We start from the raw sequence: 17,434 nt of genomic DNA, 5'->3' as shown, positions 1-17,434 counted from the left end.
TTATTAAAAGTTTATCTATTTTTAAGTTTTTCTTGTTTTCCTACCAATAAAATAATTACGCTTATTAAAATAATATATCTTTCTTTTAAGACGAAATTAATTGTGTTTTTTTTGTACTAAACAGTTCAGTTTTGTCCGTGTCTAAACAGACAGACGAGAGGAAACTTGCAACATTTAAAATTTGCAGAATTGATGGTTTAGCGTAACGTTCTGAACGTATATATTTAAAATGACAGAAACATTATATTCGGAACCTTTAAAAGTTCAATACAAAAGTCCGGACGCTGAAGACAGGTAAATGTTTAAAATGTGTTACTTAAATATTGTTGAAACTTGCACAGCCCAGTTGGATTTAGATTGTTTATTCAAATTGGAAATCAATAAAGTATAACAAATTTGAAATTACTAAAAATTGTTTATCTAAAATTACAACTTAGGCTTTTAGGCTTAAAAATAAACTATATAAGTTTAAGGTACAATTTTTGTGCATTTAACAAAAATATATTGTTTTTTTATATAGACTATATACTAATTTTTCTGGGCATTTTTGGTTAACTTGTTTAACTATAGTAGCAAAGCCTTATATAAATGATAAAAGTTACTGAAAAAGGACACATTTGTTGTTTTATAATTAAAACAGTTATAAATATTTTTTTTTTACCAAACAATGTTTGTAAATGCATATATTTACCATAATTTTTAGCGACACTTCACCAAACTTATAAAATTATAAAATTTATAGACAAGTCACTGTAAAAATAACAGTTGAAGTTCAAACAACAACCTCACCACTTCATAGAAAAGATTTACTAGTAAGACTTACAGATGACAAGGATCCATTCTTTCTTTATAATTTGTGTCTCAGTGAAGAAGATTTTCAAAGGCAAGCTATTAATTATTTTAAATTGTTTTTTTTTTGCAATAAAGTGAAATCGTTATTTTTATAAGTTTAAAAAAACATTATTGGTATATTTGTGCTATTGGTGACTAACATAGCTTTTGTAATTAGGCTTTTTTTTATTTTAGGCCTATTCTTATAAATTGTTATGTTTTTCTACTTCTAAGATTCGTAATTTTTTTAGTTTAAAGAGTCAACAAGGATTATTAGTTGATTTCAGTGCTTTTCCACAACGATTTATTGCTTTATTAAAGCAATGTCAAATTGAGGAAAACAATGAAATTCCAAAATTTTTATTACAGGTAAGAAATGTGTTTTTATATATATATCTTTATTTTTAATGTGTACATGCCGACTTTATATCCTAAACATAGAGTAACATTTGTCCCCCCCCCCCCACTTAGTCTTGAATACCATTAGGCATATTGTTATATAATTAACCTAGTAATTGATTTTCGGCTTTGTAAAAGTGTGTACCGTTTATAAGTCCTTACTTAAGCTAGATTCTATGCTGTAAAGTGTTTTAACAACTACACCACATTGCCAGATTTTACTAATACAATAGGCTATATGTTATATTCTTGCTATGGTTTAAACTTTAATACTGACTTGAATTTTTTTAAATTTAAGTTTGTTACAAATGCCGATGCATTATCCGGTTTTGAAAGTGATTGCACGGGAAGCCTCAAAGTAATTGAAACAAATCCTTTCAAGCATTTAACTCATTTGTCTTTAAGCTTAATGCCAGGAAATGATAGTGATGTTAAGAAGTATCTTGCTACGTGTCTCAAAATTTCAATGGTTAGTGCTTAATATATAAAACATTATAAATTTGGAAAATAAAATACCAAATGGCGCACATAAAGGTTAAATAAATTGACATAAATAAGAAAAAGGAAGTTTTTTAGGATCGTGAAGAAAAATTAAAAAGGGAGCTCATGTCAACTCAAGATGAACTTGGACTTAAACTCGAGCAAACTCGACTTCAACTTTCTACTCGATCTCGCGAGCTTGACCAACTTAGACTCGAGTCAGGAGGAAGATCTGAACGGCTCACAGCTCAACATTCAAAAGAAATGAATTTGGAGCGCGAAAAAAATTTAAGAGTAAAAAGATTATCTTAGTAATTTTTTGTTGTTGCAAATATTAAATTCCATTTTTTTTAACAAATTGTTATTTTAAGTTACAAGAGGAATTACAGCAGCGCTATGATAGAGAAAGAAAAGAATTTGAAACAAATTATCAGAAAAATATCAAACTAAGAGATACGAAGATTTATGAAATTGAAAACATTAATAAGGTTTCTATTAAACTTTACGACTTAATATATATTATCATAAAAAAAATTTAAAAAACTGGTGTGCTGATCTTTTATTTTTATGTATTATCTACACCTTTAAGCTAAAGTTTATTAATTGTATATCTCTAATAATGCTTGCTTTTTGTGGTGCGCAGTTAATTTTTAATAGGCATTTATTAGTTACGAATTTTAAAATGCAGTTTGTAGGGCAAGCAATTTCTAATATTTATAATCATTTTTAAGATTAATTTATTTTTACATTTTTAAAATTATTCCAGGACTTGACGGATCGAAAATATCGAGCTGAAGCAACAATCCGGGAGCAAAAGTCGAAATTGTCTTCGTTGGAGGAGGAACACAGAAGATGTAGATCAGATCTTCAACAATGTAGAAGGGATAACAACTCCCTGGAAGCAGAAAGGCATTCGCAGGTAAATTTTTCACTTTATTATTATTTATTTTATAACTAACTACATTAAAAAGTCAAAGTAAATTTTCATAAATATAAATATATATTTCTCAAAAATTTTTGTATTCAAGGAAAAGGCTCTTCAGCAATTCAAGACCAGAGTTGCAGTGTTAGAGCAAGATTTGACAAGCAAAGAACAACTTGTATCTCGCATAACTTCGTCACTAGATGGTGCACAACAACAAAAGGTATTTTTAACTTTTATTTTCAAAATTTCAAATTTTAAACTATTTGTTAAAAAAATCAATCAAACAATTATTTTTGCTGAATTAGGATCAATTAGATGAAAGAAGGGCTGAACAACAATCTCAAATTAAAAAGTTAGAGGCTACGATTCAAACAATGTCAGATGAGCTACTTAAGGTAACAATGTTTATTATTAAGTTAAATACTTGGGCTGTCGATTTTATTATATTTTAATTAATAAGTTAACTGCATATTAAAAATCAGTTTATCGGTTTTCCTGATTTATTAAGGCAATTTTCCTTTCCTATAATCAAATCTGGTAAAACAATAAAATTTTAATACTAGCATTGCAATTAAATGATTATTTAAATTGGGTTTAAATCACTTTTCAAAAACATAAACAACGATAAATTATGACTGGCAGCGTGGTGTAGTGGTCAGAACACTTGCTACACCACACATGAAGTCGTGGGTTCAATCTCCACTGATCTCATGCTGTAAACCCCTTGAGTAAGGTGCTATAAACGGTATGAACTCCTGCTAAGCCAGCACTTAATCAGCAACATAATTACCGGGCAATTATAATCTATAATATCCCAAACTGCTGAAGGCAACTTGTGACTAATTCGGAGTAACTGATGTTACCCTATGTTTAGGTCGCGCATTCTACCTTCCCACATCGAGGATCAAGATATACACAAAAAAAGATTAAAATTTTTTTTACTAAAAATACAAAAATAAAGGAAGAAAAACATCACTATTAATTGTTAACCTTAGTTTAACTAAAATAAAAATATCATTAAAATGCAGATTTTAATTTCTTTGCAGGCAAATGAAATAATAAAAAGATTGCAAGATGAACTTAGGGGATACATGGGGAAAATTAAACTCAAAAATGAAGTGACGACGAGACAGGAAAAACTGCTCAGTGAAAAAGAAAAACTTACAGCTGATACACAACGTTCTTTGGAGCAAGTTTCTGACAAATTAAAAGTAAAAAATTTATTTAATTGAGGTGTAAAAATAATTTTCACCACTAAATTTAAAGCTGGCACCGTGGTGTAGTGGTAAGAACACTCGCTACACCACATGAGGCCGTGGGTTTAATCCCCACTGATCTCATGCTGTAGTGCTATTGAGTAAGTCGCTATAAACGGTATGAACTCCTGCTAAGCCAGCACTTGATCAGCAGCTTAATTACCGGGCAATCATAATCTATAAAATATCCCAAACTTTAGGTTGTGCATTTAACCCCTCTGCATCGAGGATAAATTTAATTAAAAAATGTTCACCACTGTATTCAAAGCACAAAAAAACAACAAAAATATAATTGTTAATTGTTCTTGAATAAAACTCAAAGATTTCTTTACCTTGTTATTTTTTATAGACTGAGTAACAGTGCATAAATGTTTTTGGCATTTGTTAAATTCCAAAAAAAAACAGTTTTTTAATTTCACAGCAAAGCGAAGATGAGGTTAAAAACCTGAAAGAAAAAATGGAAATTGTTTTAAATAAATTGGAGGAAAGTAAAGGACTGTTAAAAACCAATGAGAATGGTAAGTAAAATTTTACAAATGTGTCTATTAAAAGTAAATCAGTTATTTCTGATTTTCCAATTTGTGCACCATAAGATTTTTTTTTAACACTTATGAAATTTTGTTATCTTTCGGGTAAAATTGTAGTCGTTTTATTTTTTTAATTTTTTTTTAAACTATTGTTTCCATATATGTTTTAATTGTGAAAAAAAGCTGTTGGCCATTACTTATAAATTAAATAAAACATATTTTTTGTTAGTAATAAACTGGTTAAACAAGCAACTGAATGAGCGGCAAATATCATCACGAAGACATCAAAGTGAAAGTTGCCCTCCTGTCAATCACAGTAACCCTCTACCATCGTTCGAACAAGTCTCTTCCATTAATTCATTTAAACCAACCTACAACCGGCCCCCTGTAATTTTAAAGCTTTTTATTTTAACTAATTTAAAATTTTTTAGTCATTTTTTAATTTTAAAACAAAAAAAGTAAATTTTTTTCCATAATGATTGTTTTTTTTAATGTAGCCTAACTACAGCACGCCTATTGGGTCCACGCCACCGAATTTAACCCCTTCTCCCCACACCCCCGTTTCATCAATAAGCCCGCATTTAGCCCCGAGTAAGTTACCCCGTCCCAATGTAGCCCCAACACCTCAAGTTCAGTATAACCCTGGGAAGAATAAGGAAAACCTGTCCCCTGCAGGAATAAAGTAAATTAAAAAAAAACAAATTATTTTAATTAAAAATCTAACTTGTCTATTTTTTATTTGTAACAGGTTTAAAATACTTTTAAAACCTACTTTTTTTTTTGTAACAAAACTAAAATTCAACAAAAATTTTAGAGAAAATTCAATTGATCCAAAATACTTGGCTTGCTCGTCTGATGCTATTCCGGTTCGAAGTTACTCCCCAATTGGGGAAAACCCCTCGCCTCCTAAACTTGGTGGTATCAACAACAAACCTTTGCTTAAACCTTCAACAAGACTCAGTCAACAAGTAAAAAAATATTTTTATTCGTATTTGACATTTACTTTACATAGGAAATATTTTAACTTATTTTTAAAGATTAAAAGTTTTTAAATTTTAGTAATAGTAAACGTTTTACACTTTAACTTTTCTTTTGTAAAAGTGGCCTAAAGCTTTTAAGAAACAAAAAGTCCAAAGTAGTTCAATTATTTTATTTTAAATATATTTATCCTCCGTGTGGGAAAGTCGACTTTACAATCTAAACATAGAGTAACAACTGTTACCCCACTTAGCTTTGAGTTGCCTCTGGCAGTTTGGGATAATATTGATTATAATTAAGCTGTTGATTAAGTGTTGGCTCAGCAGTGTTTCATACCGTTTATTACGCTTTACGTAAGGGCGCTACAGCATGAGAGCAGTTGAGATCGAACCCAGAACCTCATGTAGTGTAACAAGTGTTCTGACTTATACCGCGCTGCTGGTATTTTTAACAGAACATATTATTACATTGCTTAACATTAAATGCAAATAAATATTTTTTAATCATACTTTTAACAAATACAACTTGCAATTATACAAAATGTTTAAGTTTTTTAAATGTGTTCTAGGTAGTAAATAAAGCTTCGTTATCGAGACCAAATGTTCGATTCCAACCTCAACCGAACCAGCAAGCTATTGTCTCCGCTTACTTTTCAGGAGCAATTAACAAATCATAAAAAAACAGTTTCAAAAAATTCAAAAAAATTGATTTACAATTTAAAGAGGTATTGCAACTAAAAAAAAAAAATAAAAAATGGAAACAAAATTATATAAAATTTTCTTTTTTTTATTAGCATACATTTTAAAAATTTTTATTTCTCTTATATTTATAATCTTCTTGGATCTATGTTGTATATAATTACGTTAATATGTAGTAATAGAAAGGTATTGAAATAATTAGAGGTGTTTTCTTGTGTTTTTTTGTATTTAACTCTTAAAAGTTTTAAATTTAGTTTCATTATTTATGTGAATTTTTGTACAAAATATAAACACTTGTATTAAAAATTGGGTATTAAACACTTGTATTAAAAAATCGAAGTGGTTAGGCCGCACGTGGGCGCTATAAGACAGAGACAACCTTGTACTTTTATCACACCCTACCCAATGAAAAATATAAAACCTATTACCTTAAGATGATATGAAAAAAAATTATTTATAATTTAAAAACTACTTACAAAGCTTTATTTTGTAATGTTGTTTTTTACAAAGTAAAAAAATAAAACGGGCATACAAAAACATCCGACAATAATTAAAACAAACATTTTTTCTATATATCTTTATTCTTGATTTGGGAAGGTTGACTTCACGACTTAAACATAGAGTAACAACTGTTACCGCAACCCAGTCTCAAGTAGACTTCGGCAGTTTTGGATATTATAGATGATAATTGCCCAATTTATAAGCTGCTGATTAAGTGGTTGCTAAGAAGTTCATACCGTTTATAGCGCCTTACTCAAGGGCGTTGAGAGCAGTGGGGATCGAACCAACGACCTCGTGTAGTGTTATAAGTGTTCTAATATGTTTGTTGGTGAACATATTTATCATAACGGATAAACAACGTTAAAACCTCAAAACCTTACGATAAATCCGTCCGAATTCAGGATAAATAAACAAAAAAATTGAAACGATTAAGCAGATTTAAAATGTTAGAACTAGTTGTAAGCAACGTGTGTGGCTATTCATATTAAACTTGTTTTGTGTTCGAAATTCGTGGTATAAAGTTGTCGCCTTTGCTTGTCCCTAAACACCGAATCACAAGGCTTTGTGGCATGCTTGTTGTTAATCCTACAAGAGGTCACGGAGATACAGATCTCCACAACGAACCAAAAAGAGATTAACTATATTTATTAAAGTACTGAATAACAAACTGTACAACACAAAATCTCAACCTTTTTCGTAATAAACATAAAATAGATAATATGCAAACACATTTCTTAAATTTTGATAACAATTTTTATAGCAATAGATTAAAAAAAATTCTAAAGTTGTTTTATTTTTGTCTAAAGGTAACATGGTTAACTTTCATAATTAGTATTTTTAGGCGCTAAATAATTTAACAGCCGTACGTTCGTATAGTCAACAAGCCAAAGCAATTACGTTTATTGTTAAACAAGAAAATAATAACAAACAGCGTGTTGAAAAATGAAATTTCTTATTAGTTTGTTGGTACTTTTAGGCGACGGTGTGTACTTGCTGTGTGGTCTGTACTCTATTGTATGTCAGAAAAAAGCGGGCTGATTGCATTGTGTGTACGGTGGCACGTCATGTTCCCAATAAAAATAATAAAGACCACCCGCGAACTAGCCCTCGAGTACGGCAAGTATTTCTAATAAAGCCGACAGCCTTGTACAAACTTAACCGAATTTGCTTTGTAAATACTATAATCTAGTTACCAGCTAAACTATCTTTTATAACAGTGGATTTGTTTTCAGTGAAGAGAAATTCGTTAATTAGTTTTTTTCGAACGTAAATCGTTTTCTTATAGCAAGTTTGTGTTACGATTTTACGAGTCTTACGCCCTATTCGCTTGTCGACTAAATTTTTAAATCGCCCTTAACCTAGCTTTGTTTGTGCAATTACTTGTCTTACCCTTATACACATCGTATTATGCCAATCAAACGTTCGCTTATTGCGTGCGTGCAGCGATGCGTGAGTACTTAGTTGTCCGCTTTCGTTGACCAGCACTTTCTAATACCTATCTAACATTACGCCAATATGTTTACGTGGGTGGTGGCTTACCTTAAAATAAACAAGCACTCAACCCCACGGGAGGCATTTTATTTTGCCATTGTTCTCTAACCAGCCGGGAACTAAGCATTTCGTGAGTAAAAGTAAGGCTAGCAGTTACCAGTCACTGTCGCTGATGACTGGTCTTGTCATTTTCTGTCAGGTATGATTTGCGGGTGTAATTCATAAAGCGAATATTGGGCGCTATTTGATATGTGGCTAAGGTGTAAATAACTGTGACTGGTTTGATTGCCACCTCAGCGTAAGATGTTTGTAAAAATGTTGCGAAGAATTATTACCAAATGGCCACATTAAAACGAACCGCATATCTGGTTGCATGTTCGTAAGGAGGTCGAAGCATATTAATTACACATAGATATTGAGGTTTAAAAAAACAGAAAGAAAAAACAATCTATTATGTATTGTATTTGATAATATGAACAGTTTTGACATTCATGTCGCAAACAGTTGTTACTTTAAAGTTTTAGACTTAAACTCAAGAACTTAAATTTACAGTCAGCATTTAAAAGTACAGTTTAAAGGCAAAGGTACAGACTATAACGCGCCCTAGCCAGACGTGTTAATCTTGATAAATTACCTTTATATTTGTACAGAATACTATATTTTTAGGCTTTGTATGGTGCTGTTTAAGGGTAGATCGTTTGAACGAAAATCTCGGTTATGTACCTTATGTGATAACAAATGAAGTTCGATGGTTTATAGCACAAACACATAAATCAAATTGAAGAAACTCTTGTGAACTTGGGTTTATACAAAGCACACCGGATTTATGCAGATCGTTCCTTTTACCGATGGCTAATCAAACAAAACATTGGTTAATTAAAAAATAACAACATATTGGAAAACTTGCTTTTCGACTATGACATAGCGACATTAACCAATAGCAACGTGACAGTCCGGGTCTCTATAATTTGTGCTTATTAACTATGATCGAAAACCAAGAAATTTATACCTCTCAAAGCTGCTTGCCGCAAAAGGTAAATAAACGATTTATTTTAGTTGTAATATTTTGTTCAAAATATGTATTCTATAAGTATGTGTATGTACGTAAAAAATGCGTAATTATTTTGACGCGGTTACACAAAAATGTTCTTGGCGAAAAGCAATCAGTACTCGCTACCGCAAATTACACATTTAGTTTGTTTTAAGGTTTTCACAAAATGGCCACAACATTTTTCTGGTCAAATAAAACGCTGTTCTTGCTAATAATTTAATTATTAACCATTTACAATTCTTTGAATATTGTTCAAAAAAAACAATATACGTTTTTTTTGTAATGTTAGGGGCTAAGAGTAATTATTAATAGTTATAAAGCAGTAAGAAAACATTTTAAAAAAATATATATAGACAGACCGTCGATAACTTTATTTTTATAAAAATAGTGTTGTTAGTTTTGTTTATATATACATTTATAGTTTTGACATTTAAATTGCTTTACGACTACATTTACCAAAATGATTTTTTTTCACAATAACTTATTTTAAGTTTAAAGCGGCATTGTTTAAATCCTTGCCAGATTACAAAATTTACGCTTTAGCGGTAACGTTAAGCATCGAAAAAATAAATCGACGCGTTTTTAGGATAAAAAATAAAAAGTTTAAAACGCTGGGTCTCGTGGGTAAGTATATCCGTAATAATGAGGCCCCATATCTATCTATACCCCGGCTTAGGGGTGTCTTGCTTTGGCGAAATAAAAACCCAAATTTTGGACCCCGTCGATACGCCTTAGAACAACAGAGCATAGCGGTAAGGAATTTGTGCGTTTTTTTTATCCCTGTTCGAGATATAATACCCCGAATTGTGACGTAATAATAATCATAATTGTTAGGAATCGGTTAGTTTAGATTTAGGTCATGTTAATTAACGATTACATTATTAATTATCTTTTATAAGCAAGTTTGTTTTCAGTCTCTGTATTTATTGAATTATTAAATCATTTTCAAACTTCGAAGCGGAACAATAATTTTTTTGTTTGTCAAGTTTATTATTGAACGGTGTGAAGTCGCCGTAAGGAGGTGAGGCCCGAGATCTTACAAGGAAAATTTATTAAAAGCTTTTAGCACCGCTAGAATGATATGATAAGAGTGGCATTTATGCGTGAAACGGCAAAAAAAAACTATTGAAACTTTTAAAATTGTTTAGTTTTTAAACGTGACTGGATTTTAGCCAGTTTAACACTTTAAACTGGTTTTTGGGAATCATGTGAATTGTTAGCAACATTTCTATTTTTTTCTTAATTTTTAACCGTGTCGCTGCAACCGCTGTTGGAATAACTTTAACAAATTCCAATGAAAAACTGAACACTATATTAAAGTATATAAAAGTTATTAATTTTTTTTAATGTAAATGGTATGTTAAGTAGTATATATTTGCTTTTGTGGTAAACATACAATATACTGATATTTTAGTTAAAAAAATGATCTAATATGTAATAAAATAATCTTTGTAGGTACCTGTTATTGCTAAGTTAGTGCAATCTAAAAAGCACAATTTTTTCGCGGCCCAAAGAAATATTTTATAGTTAGTTGCATGACAACTAACAAACTGCAACGGCGTCGTACACAGAAAATATGTTTGTTGGCGCCGTCTAGCGGTTATACTTTTATTAATAACGGGAATTCGTGTTGGCACGAGAGAGTAATCACGTAGTTTATTTAATTTTATGAAACTATTGTTTAAGTGGCGGAAACCATATTTTAGTTTTAGGTTTTTAAGTCATATATTCTAAAAAATAAAACTAAATATTTAGAAAAATAATTTGCCTAAACTTTTGATTTTAATGAAGTAGGAAAACTTATTTTTAAGTTTGTGCACGGTTTTAAATTTTTAGTTAACAAAATTAATCAGTTATATATTTAAAAACTTTACAATTTTAATGGTATTTATAAAAAAAAAATTATTTTAATATATACAATACTATTCTAAAAAAGGGATTTATTGTCAACGCTTCCTTTATTACGTCACACTTTGATTTGGAAGACGTCATTAAAAGGTTCAAAAATAGGAAACGCGATAGATAAACACATAACAATCGCAAGACAAAAAATGTCACTACTTCTGTCCACGACCTCTTTTTCGTGAAGAAGGAAAAAAGGAATGATTTGGGGCAACTTGTGTGGTCTCTCGCTCTCCGTTCTTTTTTTCTTGCGGTTTCTTGTCTTCTCTCGTTTTCGAGAGGCAAATTTTTTGATAAAACCACCCGTATTGAATAACCTTTCGTAACTTGATATTTATTTTCGACCGAGACGCTGAATAAAAAACACAATTTTAAGCTTTTCAACCTTCGTTAAATAATTACAAAAACATATTGTAATAAAATGTGAAAAACAATTTTGCTTATAAATTAAATATGAAAAAAAAACATAATTGACATTTTATGAATTCCATTCATTTTGAAATTGTATGTTATTTTATATTAATAATTACATTATTTAAAATTTTTGTACTCTTTTACATTTACACAATTTGAGTAATTTTTTTTTATTTTATGCTAACCACAAAAGCATCTGGTTTAAGTAGATATTATTAAATTCAACTTTAAATAGAAGTATTACCACCTATAGTGCCTTTGTTGCAACTAAAAAAGTGTATGAATAGAACTTTTTTAAACATTTTTTTTGATAAAAAAAATAGGTTTACAAAATCTTTTTATAAAATAGTATTTATTTTATTTTGAAATTTTCGCGGATGTATTTCGTGTTTTTAAGTCGAAAATCATCTCAATTTCACGCTTTTCTCCTTTTTTGCGCTCGCATACCGACAACTCTAACTACACTGCCACCAGCAGCGATGAAAATTGGCGAACGACGGAAAAAAGTAAAATAAAAACACGCGCACTACGGTGACTTATTTTGCTCGCTCTGTTGCCTTTCTATTCAGCCTTTATACGAGCTGCTGGTAATAGTTAATTTCTTTGAAAAAGACCAGACTGTTTCAGTCAGTTTAGGCTGTACCTCGTGAGATTTTAAGCAAAGGGATTAAGAGGATATATGTTGAACCAAAAAGCAGTACTTGTTGATGTATTACTACTAGCACGAGGTTTAGTTTGGTTTAATAGAAAGCTTAGGCTCTAAAAATCGCCCTAACCCTCTTTGTAGTCTGCTTAATATCTTCCTATGATGTTCTAAGCCTGTTCTGTACTGGGGATTAAACGCTTTAATCTTTTGTTAGGTTGTGAGTTTACGAAAATATTAGGCGATGTGAGTTATACAAAATTACTATTCAGTTTTGTTTATAATGTCGTTATCTATAGAAACATCCCTAGATATGCTTATTGGCTCCCAGTTAGTTTTTTGTACTTTAATTTCGCGCGTACTACTTTGGATCACTAATATTCTTTTGAATTTAAGTTAAATTGTACATTCCTTTATCAAACGTGCTATTACCTTCGGCGTTATTACGTTCTATAAAAATAACAAAAGAGACGACGTAAACATTAAGAAACAGGTTTTGGTTGCTATTCCGCTGACCATCTTTAAACTATTTCTGTAAAAAAAGTAAGATTATATAGGGAATGGAAAATAAAACCCTTTTATTAAAAAAAATGTGACAAGTAAAAAATACTCGTTATTTAGTTTTGCTGCGTCATTTTACAGAATTTCACGCTACTTTGTTTGGCATTTCAACTGCGGCTATTAGTTGTAGCAAATAAAATAAAACAACACAAAATACAAGTGCGAGTACCAAAATTCGTTATGCTAAACGCACGACAATAACACATCGTCCTTTATGTTTAACAATAGGGAAATAATAGACAGATAAGAACCTACACGGGCACGTAAAAAGGTATGGGGCATTTTCTTCTAGGGTGGCGAGGTAATATGAAATTGACGATAGACTCGAGCAGCTGGCTAGATCGCTTCACCTGTCTTAAACATAAAACACTAACCCATGGTTGGCTGCATATCCATAGAAAACAACCCGCGAATATAAAACTTACTTCTGTAGAGTTAACCCAATCAGTTATTTTGTTTTGGGTGGCAGGTTGTGTTGTGTAGTATTTAAGACACTAATATTGTAACTTAATTATATTTTGATCCCGTACATTTTTACATAAGAAATCGTGATAAGCTAGTTTTGAGTAATTGATTTATTTAAATGCCAGTCATTTTAACTATTTTCCAGACTATAAATTTTAATACTTTGCGCTTGAATTAGAATGCTAGAAATTATTACAAACGCAGAAGCAAAGTTACGGATTATGCAAAATAGTTTGAATAATGTCCGAAGAAGAAATTAATCCTGGCTCGACGACCAGCAACACCTGTTTTTCGGCCCAAACCGAAAATAAACTGAATGACAATCACAGCCAAAATGATCCAGACTTAAAGTACTTGGAATCGGATTATAAAACTGACTGCTTATGTGATGATGTAACGAATGTTGTTATCAAAAAGAACGCGAAGAAAGAAGCAGACCTCACACCACTTTCGATCAACCAATCACAAACATCAACAAATGATGACGTAGACAGTGATACGCGTTCTATTTCCGGTGAAAATTCTAAAAAAATCGAAGACGAAGTCACGAAATGTACTGCAGTAAAAAAGAAACAGACTCCATTGTCTATTCGAAATTATTCCTCTTTGTCCAAGGAAGAACGTAGCGGTAGCAATAAAAGTGTTTCTGTTAGAAAACAATCATCCGAATCGATTTCTTCAATTTTAAGCAACGATTCAGACTCAAATTCAAACTGTGAAAATTGGAATAGTAAGCCAAAAAATCGCAAACGAAAGGATATACAACATAGCGATTCATTTCTTAAACATAAGGCAAAAACCCTCGCCAAACAACAAAATAAAAACGTTGTGCAAAGTTTTAGCGATCATTTTTCAGACTCTAGCTTAGAATACGAACTAACAAGCCCCCATATGGTTAATATGGGGAAGGAAAATGATATAGTAAGTGATGCCGAACCTCGTTCTAGCCCAGCTGACCCCGCGGCAAATCACAATAGTGATAATGATGATAACTCGAGTTTACACCCAGACAGTGATAAATCTTCTGTTAAATCTGATGAAAACGACGTTGGTAAAGATATTCCAAATATAAATCCGGAAGAGAAAACTTCAATCAAGGATCCTTGGGTTCGACCCGTAGTAAATACTCAATCCCAAACGACAACGGTTCGTTTTATCACTCCTCCTGAAAACTCCTCACCCAGTTTGGAAGATCGGAATAATGTTCACCTTCCCGCCGGGATTTTGGCCCCCGGTTCCCGCGAGCGTTCTGACAGTCACGAGGAATTGTCGGCGATCGAAAACAACTGTGGAATACGGCGAAGAAGATCAAACGAAGAGGTGACGAGGGAACGGGCCCGAAACGACCTGGATTTGTTAAGTAGGCCGAGCTGGTGTGATGCAAGTTTTGCACTTTCCAGAATAAACGAGGTATAGTGTAACCCTATGTTTTATTTAGTAGACAGTATTGCTGAGAAATTTTAAAAAGCAATATATATTTATAAATGATAATTAGGAAATTCCGAAAAAACGTTATTTAGAATGTTCACTGATTTCGTTTTTGTCGATTAACAGATTCTGTTGTTTTATGTGTTTACTAATTAGTAGTTTTTCTGTAGGCTAATAAAAACAATTTTATTTTAATGGCCGCCTAGGGAAACTTGAGATGGAGTTTATCAAAGTTTATTGATTTGTCGCCTGAGGGCGCGATTACGCGACTCTTTGGCAACATATTTTAATACGCTAATTAAAACGGAGATGTTGGTGTGTTTTTCGACCTTTTTACTATACTACCTCCAATCGTCTAATTAAAACGACAAGCGACGATATTTTTGATTTGTTGTTATGGATCGTAGGTGGTCTCTTGTAGGCTTGTGAACTTGGTTTAAACCGCACTTAACTGCATTGTGCGTCACGTGTTGGGTATGCGCGCGGTTCCACAGGCAATACCAGAAGACTAGTCTAAAAAACTGCGCGCCGCCATTTTCCTTCTAAAAATCGCGATAAGTCAACCACTAGAAAAACCGCTTGGTTAAATGCAAACTCATGTTAAATGTGTGATCTGTTTGTAAAATTTCTTTAAATGTTTGTTGAATGATAACTTTTTTTGGTTAGTGTTTTTACACATAAATATTTGCAATTTTGGGCAGGTTTATAAGCTTATTCTATACAAATATTGCTTTAAAATAAACATATGCTTTTAATAAACCCTTTTTTAATTTTTAACTTTTTGTAATTTAAAAATTTAAGCTACATAAAAAACATAATAAAATTTCGTGAATCATAAAATTCGTTAATGTTGTTCATGCGAAGATATTTCACCGAACTGTTTTGTGTTTTTTTTTCGCGTCAAAATGTTAAAAATACGACAATAGGAGCTCACTGAACTCTTTGTAGACTTTACCTTTGCGTGCAAGTTATATAGACCGTACTCAACCTTTTAAGCAAGGGCATAGCGCGCATGGATTGACCCGAAAAATTCCGGCCAGAAGTTAAGAATATCTGCTGCTGCGCATTTTAACGACTGCTGCCAGTCGAGACAGGCCATTTGTACTGGCCCGCAGTAGAATCATTAGTACCCAATAAAGTTTAAATATTGCCTACGTAATGCTATAATTGTATGTACGTTCGTAATGGCCCTGGTATTAGGTTTAAACTTGGTTACATGCCAGCACAGAACCCGATAGTTCGATGGGAACAAAATTTTGTCTTATCACAAACAAACAAGCGTGCTCGTAGAAGGCCGTGACGTCATTTTTACGACGTCATGATTTTTGAGATAACTGTGTTCGTGTTTCCGTAGCCTGTCAGTAAGAAAATACGTTTAATCCGACAAACGTAGTATGTGCGTTTCATAAAAACATGTTGTCGACAAATTTATTACGTAAACGTAGGGATATGATTTGGTGATGTTGAAAAACTAAAAGGTAATAAAAAGCAAACATCATTTTAAAAAAACGCTACCAAACACGGTGTTTACTTTTTACTTGCTTTTTGCAACGGTTTTTAAAACAACAAACAAGTTTTTACAGCTTACACAAAAACCACGAACTCACATTGATATAGATAAAGTACCAGTCTATGTAAAAAATTACTTCATCTTTTTTTAAAACGTCATAAAACTTAGTTAAGCAGCTGATTTTAAAAGCTCCGGGCGTTTTTTTTTAATTCGAGACCACCCAATCGGGCAATACAGTTTAATGTAAGCAGTGAAAGATATATTTAAATGAAAATAGCATTGTTTCCGCTGATGTGGTTGTTAGTAACATCTTAATTATTTTTAATTCCTATTAGCTTAAAAATAAAGCTGACGTTTTTTTTAAATTTGTTGTAAAAAAATATATTTTTTTAAAACTTTTGTGTTGTATCCTAATAATTTCCAAGTAAACATATCAGTACATTAATTTTTTTAATCTTTAACATTTTGTTTTATATAAGTTTTGTAAGCTATTATGACAATAGTAAAACACCCTTATAAAAAAATACACCCTCTAGCGATAGTTATTAAATACCTTTTTGTAAAAATTACCAAATTTAATTTGAAATTCCATATTTGTCAATTGTTATATGGTGGTTTTTAGTTGGTTACAATTTTCAAGCATTTGAATTCGCGGAATTTAAGTAACTGCGTAAAACTGGATTAATCAATTGTCAAACAACCTATACCAGGGGCTTAATGGAATTTTTATTAAAAAATAAACTTCACGGTTTAGTTTACTTGAAATCGAATATTTCCGGATTAGGAATGTTTTATGCAATCCCATACGACCTGGCCCATCTAATCCCTGAGCAAATATTAAAAAAAACTTTTGTCTCTGATATCACTTCCTGCAATGTCTAAGGCATAGAGAAACTATTAATTTGAAACTTTTACAAGTTTCGCGGGGGAATGTCGAATTTTTAAATACAAAAAATAAGTTTTGGCTAAGGCAATTCTGTTTCGTTAGTATATATATATATATATAAATATAACTTACATGATACGTACTTTAACTGTTTGTTATAATTTTAAATTTAGTTAACACAATAATTTATTCCATATAAAAATTCTGCCATAAAAACTTACTTTTATGGGGTACTTATTAACCTTACCCAATCAGTGCAATCAAATTCGAATTTTTCAGTAGGCTTAAAATTTTTATTTAATCCCGTTCGTGACCCCGTTTCACCCTTGCATTATGTGAACGCCCCCATGCGTAAAGTGTCACCCTTTATTCATTGATAGCAAACATGCCAAACCCTCCACACTTGTTCTTTATATAGAAACCTGGGTGTATTTTCTAATTGAAAATCCGAAATAATTTTCTATTTTAGGACCAAACTGACCTTTAGA

At 31.5% G+C, this 17,434-nt stretch overlaps 2 protein-coding genes across 3 annotated transcripts in view; both read left to right on the top strand.

Annotated features, from left to right (window-relative positions):
* Positions 1–22: 22 nt before the first annotated feature.
* LOC145745299 (spindle assembly abnormal protein 6 homolog) lies at positions 23–6,283 on the top strand. Its single transcript, XM_082563335.1, has 15 exons — positions 23–294; positions 743–883; positions 1,083–1,200; positions 1,529–1,699; positions 1,807–2,004; positions 2,082–2,198; positions 2,477–2,629; positions 2,739–2,855; positions 2,941–3,030; positions 3,682–3,846; positions 4,313–4,409; positions 4,648–4,805; positions 4,916–5,100; positions 5,233–5,386; positions 5,965–6,283. The coding sequence occupies exons 1-15, from the start codon at positions 230–232 to the stop codon at positions 6,070–6,072; spliced, it is 2,037 nt and encodes a 678-aa protein (XP_082419461.1). The 5' UTR covers positions 23–229; the 3' UTR covers positions 6,073–6,283.
* A 2,707-nt stretch (positions 6,284–8,990) lies between these two features.
* The window catches only part of LOC145746175 (protein patched homolog 1-like), a 30,353-nt gene continuing 21,909 nt past the window's right edge, over positions 8,991–17,434 (top strand). The window contains exon 1 of one of the 2 annotated variants that reach the window (XM_082564377.1): positions 8,991–9,120. In XM_082564377.1, coding sequence (XP_082420503.1) covers positions 9,070–9,120 — 51 coding nt within the window. In that variant the 5' untranslated portion in view covers positions 8,991–9,069. Of the gene's footprint in view, positions 9,121–13,279; positions 14,533–17,434 lie in introns of those variants that run through there. The other variant, XM_082564376.1, reaches the window with a different exon arrangement.

This window comes from Corella eumyota, chromosome 3, assembly GCF_963082875.1.
Source record: "Corella eumyota chromosome 3, kaCorEumy4.1, whole genome shotgun sequence".
Classification (NCBI taxonomy): Eukaryota; Metazoa; Chordata; class Ascidiacea; order Phlebobranchia; family Corellidae; genus Corella; species Corella eumyota.
This window is presented reverse-complemented; position numbering and strand designations above follow the sequence as displayed.